At 33.3% G+C, this 8,951-nt stretch overlaps 1 protein-coding gene across 1 annotated transcript in view; it reads right to left on the bottom strand.

The window, feature by feature from the left end:
* LOC103599966 (progesterone-induced-blocking factor 1) overlaps nucleotides 1–8,951 on the bottom strand; it is a 164,090-nt gene that overhangs the window by 60,592 nt on the left and 94,547 nt on the right. The window contains exon 10 of the mRNA XM_008584173.1: nucleotides 192–294. Coding sequence (XP_008582395.1) covers nucleotides 192–294 — 103 coding nt within the window. The remainder of the gene's footprint in view (nucleotides 1–191; nucleotides 295–8,951) is intronic.

The raw sequence follows: 8,951 nt of genomic DNA on the forward strand, positions 1-8,951 counted from the left end.
AGGGTTGCGATCCGCTGCCGGTCATGAAAAAAGACAAAAAGGAAAAAAAAAAAAAAAAGACAAAAAAAGGAAAAAAAAAAAAAAGAAAAAAAAAAATAAAAAAAAAAGAAAAGAAAATAAACAAAACAGTTACAAAGAATTAAAATGAACACTGATTCTTTATACACACTTCTTTTGTTTAAATTATTTACCTCTTGTGAAAGCTGTGTTACTTGGTCCTTTTGATGCTCCAGGTCTTTTACAATCAATGAATTTTGTTTCTCTAACTGAAGCACTCTCCTTGCCAAATGGACACTAGGTGAGTGAAATGAGAAAATTAATGCTTACAAAAGTGGAATTCTATATAAAATATTCAAAATGTGTTTGTGTGTTTGAGAACTGACTTACCATTTCCTAATAATACTTAAATATTAAAAGAAAAAATATGGAGTCAAATTATATTTTCAGGTGCCAACAGTGAAAGACCAATACACCAACAACTCAGAATTTTGAAAGTAACAACATAAAAATCTTTATAACATAACTTTGATATACTGCTTACTACAGTAATGGTTTCTAGTCTTTGCTATAAAAGTGGAAATTGCATTACACTTGCTTGAAAACACCACAAAACAGCAATTTACAGCTTTTCTCCACTTTTATAAAATTTCCAAATTAAAAACAAATTGGGAAATTAGTTCAAATATTACGAACAATAATATAATAATGAGCTTGCATTCTGAGAGGCAGTTTTATCTCAGACAACATAATGCATTTTATATTCAACACAGATGAATAGGTTTCCTATTGAAAATGGAAGTGGAAAAGATGTGTAAAACTTGGAGAATGTCTGTACTAAAGGCAAAGATTCCTTACTAAAAGAAATCACTCCCCCGATGATCTGCATTACTACAACTTCTTGTACTGACCTTAATGTTAAATGTGAAATGTCCCAATTCTACTTTTAAGAAACAATTTTAAGGAAAAAAAAAATGTTTTGTCTATAAAATCATCCCTTCTAACCATTTGGGGGAAAAGTGGCATAAATTTTAAAGAACTACTAATTATTTTGAGAAGACATGTTGCTCCAAAGATCTTCTCTGTATTTTTAATAACTTAAAAAATTTCATATGCGAGTACTTCAAAGAGTTCGTGGAAAAATGGAATTAAAAGATAATACAAATCTTTCCATAAGCTTTTTGAAGTACTCCTGTATTTATCATATTTTTATGTTCTATATCAGTTAATCTATTAATTTAATCTGTGAATTGCAGAATCCATGGAATCCAAGAAGACAGGATGTTTTACAATGAAAATAAGTAAGATATCTGCTCTAAATAAAATTATAGAACAGAAAGAATTCATTTGTGTTTTTAACATTTCCTAATATCACAAAAATGAACGCAGACAGAACTCTGAAAATAATGCTACATATCATCTTACACATCTATTTCTAATAACTCATTATTCCAAATAAAAAAGGTGATTTCTGGTAAAAGTTTATCTGATGAATTGAGTAGCTTGTTTAGACATAAGATTTTGTCTTTTCAACTTGTATAAGATTTTGCTTTAAAAATCAGTTGAAGTTAGAGATGGAAATACAATTCCCATTTTTTCATAACCATTCTTTTTTCACAAAACAGCTTTATCCTCATTTAATTTTACTGATATGCAACTTATATACTGTAATGTCCACCCATTTAAAGTGTACAATTCAATGGTTTCCAGTATATTTAGGGCTGTGCAACTATCATTATAACCTAATTTTAGAACATTTTCAATACCCCAAAAAAGAAACTTTGTGTCCATTAGCAGTAACTCTCCATCCTCCCGGCCACCCACCTGCATTAGGAAATCACTAGTCTACTTTCTTTCCTTACAGATTTTTAAGATGTTTACAGTTTATGGCTATCCTGTTTTTCATTCCCCAATGTAAATAAATATACCAAGTTCTAATATGACCCCAAAATAATAAGATCTCTACAAATAAAATAAATCTTAATGCTAGTTTTGTGTTATGTTTACATTTTAAATCTGTTGATTCTGTTAATATGTTTGCAAACATCAGTATTTTATGTCATTAGCTGTTTTTTATTAGGTTAATTTAAAAACCTTGGAGCTATCTTCATTCACATTTTCGTTCTTTCTTTCTCACCCTTAAGTATGTTAGGTGTCAGGTGTTTCATCTTTCTGTCTTTCACAAAACTTAGCATCAGGGTCTTCTGCACATGGTAATTTCTTGATAAATGTATGTTGAAGATACAGACCATATTTGTGCAATACTCATTATAGAAAAATGAACTCAAATGCAATTACACAGAACTAGAGTTACAGATGAGATGAAATGGAAGACGAAGAGTTGCAAGAAAATAATGAGTTGCAAAGGTCACCCATTACTAACATTCTGGAGAAGATAATGACTTGAAGACATCAAGTTTAATAACATTAAATTGCTCATTTAGTTTGGATGCTTTTTGTTTTGTTTGAGAATTGCATAATACTCTTATGCAGATGTGGTGATAGCATTTACCAGTGCAAAATATCCTATGACATAAAACACTGATTCAAGAAATTCTTTTTTACCCAATTCTTTTTTTAAAAATTGAAATATAATTGATTGTACATATCTGTGTCGTACAGTGTTGAATATCAATACCTGTGTGCAATACGTGATGCTCAAATCAGGATAATTACTATATTCATTATTATACCATGTATTTATTTTTTGTGGCCCTTCACCAGTTTCTCACTAACCCTTCCTATCCCTTCCCCTTCCCACCTCTGGGTGGCCTCAGTTCTGTTCCCTCCTTTTTTGGGGGCTTCTTAGTGAGGAAAATCAATTCTAAATAAAAGAAATATCTTACGCTGTCTTGAAATTGCTCATAAATGTGCTCTACAGTACTCTGATTACTAGTTTATAGTACAATTTTATTGAGAAAAACTTTCTAGTAACTAATGCTGATGGTAATGATTGTAAATATTACTATGAATACTGATGTCCTTTATGATGCATAAGGATTATGATGTGCTTGAAATTGCTCATAAATGTGCTCTACAGTACTCTGATTACTAGTTTATAGTACAATTTTATTGAGAAAAACTTTCTAGTAACTAATGCTGATGGGAATGATTGTAAATATTACTATGAATACTGATGTCCTTTATGATGCATAAGGATTATGATGTGGAAGACACTGTGGTACAATTGATCTCTGATGTAAACGGTTCACATTTAAAAAATTTATTTCTAAATTAGTTGTAAGAATAGCAGAACATATTCCTCATAGATACGTCAGAAATGGCATTAAGGTTCTCAGGTTGCCCTAAAACCTATTTAGCCCATTACCGTAGTTAAAATAAAGAGAAAAGAGAGAGAGAGAGAGAAAGCAAAACAAGAATAAACAATACTGTGAAACTTTTCATTTAAAGATTATATTAGTGGGCCGGCCCGGTGGTGCACTGGATAGTGTGCCGCTTGGGAGCGCAGCGGCGCTTCCGCCGAGGGTTCGGATCCCATGTGGAGACCGGTTCCCGCTCACTGGCTGAGCGCGGAGCAGGCGCAACACCGAGGGTTGCGATCCTGTTGCCGGTCCCCAGTACGGGCGCGACACCGAGGGTTGCGATCCCGTTACCGGCCAGTAAAAAAAAAAGACAAAAAGGAAAAAAAAAAGATTATATTAGGATTTATTAAGATTATAAGGAATATAAAAGATTATATTAAGAATTAATTAAAAGAAATATAAAATATACCTAGGCACAAAGAATGCAGCAAAAACAAGAAATAATTTTTTAAATCATTATAACACTTGTGAAAAAACAATAAAAGAAAATTAGCAATTTTTTCTTGATCATGAGTACCAGTGACTATAGCAAAGCAACTTGAATTAGAAGAAACATACTCATTAATTCATTCAAAAAGATATTCATGAACTGGGGCTGGGCAGTTAGTTTGGTTGGTTAGAGTGTGGTGCTGATAACATCAAGGTCTAGGGTTCAATCTCTGTACTGGACAGCTGCCAAAAAACCTCCCACAAAAACAAAACAAAAGAAGACATTTATGAACACTTTATTTTAACAAACATTTATTTAAAAGCTGTAATCTGCATAGGCACTGGGAATACACAATTTCTACCTGGAGGATCTAATAGTATACTGAGTTAGATAGAAAAACAAAAAAACACTGTAGTGTGCTAAATGTTAAGAAAGTGCATGCTAAGAAGTGAAAACTAATACTGACTAATCTGGTAACAAAGCGGAGAAATAGCATTTTGGGTGGAGAGACAAGCCTTAGCAAAGGATGATCTGCTGAGGAAAATTCTAGGTAGTATGGTATGGATTGGTAAAATATACAGTGCAGGGTTGGCCCCATGGCTCACTCGGGAGAGTGTGGTGCTATTAGCACTGAGGCCATGGGTTTGGATCCTATATAGGGGTGGCCGGTGCACTCATTGGCTTAGCCGTGGCGCAGACAAAACCAAGCCAGGGGTTACAATACCCTGACTGGTCAAAAAAAAAAAAAAAGAAAAGAGAAAAAAAAACCCAAGAAAACAAAAAAACAGTGCACAGTAAGGGTTGAAGCTAGAGAGATATTGGCAGGGATATCTGATGAAACCCCTTATATGACAAGCTGAACTTGGATTTTATCCTGAAGTTGGTTAGGTGTGATATGATAAGATCTGCACTTGAGAAAGAATACTCTGTCAACAGTGTGGAGGATGGCTTGAAGAAGGAAGACTACAGCCAATTAGAATGTTATGGTCACAATCTAGACCGGTGGTCTCCAAAACTAGTTATGTGCAAACTAATCTGATGTAGTGTGAGAACTTTTGTTTATATTTATTTTAATGTCATATATGTTTAAGTTTTCGTTTTCTGTGTAGGTTTTATATCATTATGTACATAATACAACATGTTGTTCATATGATAGTACATGTATATAATCTATAAATAGAGTACATATATGTATACTGGTGAGTGCATGCTGAAGTTTTTTGCCAGTAGTGTTTCATACCAAAAAGTTTGGAGATCACTGTTCTAGGTCAGCTTTGTCCAACAGACATATAAATGTGAACCACACATGTAATTTAAAATTTTCTAGTAGCCACATTAAAAATAATACAAAGCAATTACCATACACACTATAAAAAATTTTACTCAAGGGCCGAGCCCGTGGTGCACTCGGGAGGGTGTGGCGCTGGGAGCGCAGCAGTGCTCCCGCCGCAGGTTCGGATCCTACATAGGGATGGCCGGCGCGATGCGCTCACTGGCTGAGCGTGTTGCGGCCAGTCACAAAAAGGACAAAAAAAAAAAAATTTTTTACTCAAAATAGATCAAGACCTAAATGTGAGAGCTAAAACTACAAACTCTTAGAAGAAAACATATGACTAAACCTTCATGGACCTATATTTGGCAAAGGATTCCCAGATATGACACTGAAAGTACAAGCAACAACAAAAAACTTAGATAAACTGAACTGCACCAAAATCTAAAGATTTTGTGCTTCAAAAGACAACATTAATAAAGTAAAAAGATAATCCATGGAGTGAAAGAAAAAATTTCATATTACATACCTGATAAAGGACTTGCATCCAAAAAATATAAAGAACTTTTACAGCTCAACAGTGAAAGGACAAATAACCTAAATAAAGCATTCACAATAGTGCCTTGTCTATAGAAACTTCTAAATAATTGCATACATATATCTTTACACACCTTGCAGTGTGATGTCCTAAGAAAGTATTGAAATAATTGGGTCAAAACACATGTGCATTACAAATTTTCAGACATTCCTTGTACAAATTTAAATTCTAATGAACTAGAATGAAAGTTCTCTAAGGACAGGAATTTTTATTTATTTTATTCTCTAATATATCTTTAGTGTCTTGAGTAATACCTCGTACAAAGGAGGTATTTAGTAATTAACTGTTGAGTGAACGAACTCTATAGAAGACCTCCTGTTTCTCATGTCCTAACTAACATTGAGAGTCATCAATCTTTAAAAGTTTTGGTACCCTTGTAAATAAACAGTAGTATCCTGTTTAAAATTAAATTTCTTTATTTGTGAGACTAAACATCTTGTGATATGTTTGTCAGACATTTGTATTTCTTACTTAATAAATTGATGTTTATGTCCTTTTCTCACCTATTTTAAACCTTACCTATGTGGTTAATTCTACTTTATATCTAAATTATTTAAAAATATCAAGGCCGTCTACAATCTCACTGAACGAACCTTGTTTTCCTTAATGTCTACTCTACTTATCGTCCTACAAACATATCTTGTATATTATTTCCATTGTACTCTGTTGGTCCTCCACTCTGAAGATCTTCCACTGCTTTGTGAGCCCAACTTTTCCTAAAATGCTCCCTTCAAGTTCCACTTCTTCCATTTCTCACCATCCCAGCTTTCACTGATCTCTACTCCTGTGATGGATGTATAGTCTAGCACACAATATAGCACTAAGTTATCTATTTTTGGATATTTCTTGATATTCTTTCTTGTATGTCAATCTTTTCTCCTTAACAGATGCAACTCATATAATGACAGGGGTCTTATCTCCTGTAGTGCCTAACAATAGAGCAGAACAGAGTAAGTACTAAATAAATACTTCATGATTGATTTTGTTGTAAATGAATTTTGTTCAAATGAATACACTGCTAGAAACCATATTCCAAGGTTGTAGAACCTTAACATTAAAGTACAACTAATGCTCAGCCTCTAAGCACTGAACTAGCACTGAATAAAAAGTCCATAATGTTAATAAGGAAAGAAGGCAAATGTCACAGACACCAACTCACCTCTTCTATATTTGAGCCTCCTAAATCTTTAAATGTGGCATATGGGGAGGGAGGTTTTGGTAATGGGTCACAATAATCAACCACATTGTATATTGACAAAATAAAATAAAATTAAAAAAATAAAATAAAATAAATGTGGCATATGTATTGCTTTGGTGATGTGGTGGATATTGTTTAGAAATCTTAGAAAAATTAGAAGTGAGAAGAAAGGAAGAGAGTTTAGTTTAACTGAAATTCAAAGCAAGACAAATGAAGAATTGCTCAACTACAACCGAGTCTATGTCTCCTTGACACAATGCACATAACAGTAAAAACAAGTCCTTTCTAAGGTTAGAGTAGTTAACTACAAATAGAGTCAGGGAAGATGACTCTTGCTAAAGGTTATTTCTTGGTATAGAATGTACTGAATTTCTCAAGAAAGCAAATCTTTTACAACCTACCTGTTGGAACACTAAAGTAGGTACAACACACAATACTTCTTTGTAATTATATTAATTGCCATGTGATTTTTACTTATAACAATGCTAAGTTCAACATCAGCTAGAAACTAAAAACACAAGTGCATAGCTTTATATCCAAATATTAAACCAAAATTTCACCTGTTTCCTGTTAAAATTATTCCCCCAAGGATTATCTCTTAGTTCTCTCAACACTTCTTGACTCCAAATAGAGGTTACTTCTCTTAGATCTGTCAATGGCAATCAGTGAAGTACTTCCAATTACTATGTACAATTTAATAACAGTATTAGCCCAGACAATGTGGACATGACAGATCTCTATTTATATCTGAGATGTAAAAGCACAATGGAGGATTGATGCTCTGTCCTGAGCCCTTCAATATTGGTATGGTTCTCTTAGTATTATCGAAACTCCAAATAAATAAGTATATGTGAGGCATGATAATTAGTTACTTGGTCTGACACAAAATTTGGCTTTTTGATCTTTTCCAATTTTAGCAGATAAGAATTCTTTCTCTATTAGCATGGCATGAAAAATAGTTTCTCTACTAGCATGGCATGAAAAAACACAGCATATGTGCCAGAAGGATTGCAGCTTCAGAAGGCTTCAGGTTGGTCCTTACACTACCTGTTCTATTAGAAATGTCTGAGGACTAAATAGTGGTCTCATGCTGATTACTTATATGAGACTTTCTCTAGTCTCTTCTATAGGTTTCACACTTTCAAATTTATCATGGAGGAACAGAGGTAGTTTTTAAAGGACAATTCATAAATGAATTAAGTACATTTTCCCCAAAGACAAAAATGAAAACTCATATACATTACAATAAAGATGAGGAAAAAAAATTTTCATTATGCACAAAAATTTTCCAGTTTCCTCTGTTTTATTTTTTCTTTTATTATAAAGCTCAATCCACTGTGAAAGTTTCAACTTAAAGCTCTTTATAAAACTAGATAGAAACTAAAACCAAAAGGTCTATAGTATGCAGTAAATCTTACAGTTTGAAAGACTTAAAAACTTTCAGAAAAGTCTTCACATTCAGATCAGCCAAAACAAACAGAGAGGCACATACTAAGACCACATTAGTGCCTGGGTGTTGCCCATTTAATGTGACAGGTTAAAGAGCAAACCAAAACATGTAGCCAGAAAATCTTGTTTGCTATTTTCAAAACAGTCATGACTGAAACAAAAACATTACTTCAGATTTTCAAGTCTAGTCAAGTTGCGAAGAGTCCATTTTATTTTAATCTATTTTAATTGTATAAGCCCTTTTAACTCTCCAGTGTGTCCAAAAAGAATTTAAAACAATATTTATTGTTCATACCTCTGTGAAACTTCAAAATGTAAGTAATCTTATTTTATGATTATAATGTACTAAAGGAGACATTTTTGCGAGTTATTTTTCGAACTAGAAAAATTAATTATATAACTACTTAATAGGAAATTGGCATTATAATAGTCTGTTTTAAAAAATTGACCGATACCAAAGAAAGTGAATCTCAAAAGTAGATTCAAGTCTGGGGGGGGAGGGGGTGTCTCTACTAATTATTTCAAGAGGCTTCATTAAAATTTTAAAACAAAATTGTTTTATTTTTTGTCCTTTTTTTTTTTTTTTTGTCTTTTTTCGTGACCAGCAACGGATCGCAACCCTCAGTGTCGCGCCCGTACCGGACCGGGACCGGCAACGGGATCGCAACCCTCGGTGTTGCACCCGC

This window comes from Galeopterus variegatus, unplaced genomic scaffold, assembly GCF_000696425.1.
Source record: "Galeopterus variegatus unplaced genomic scaffold, G_variegatus-3.0.2 Scaffold3166, whole genome shotgun sequence".
NCBI classification, from domain to species: Eukaryota; Metazoa; Chordata; class Mammalia; order Dermoptera; family Cynocephalidae; genus Galeopterus; species Galeopterus variegatus.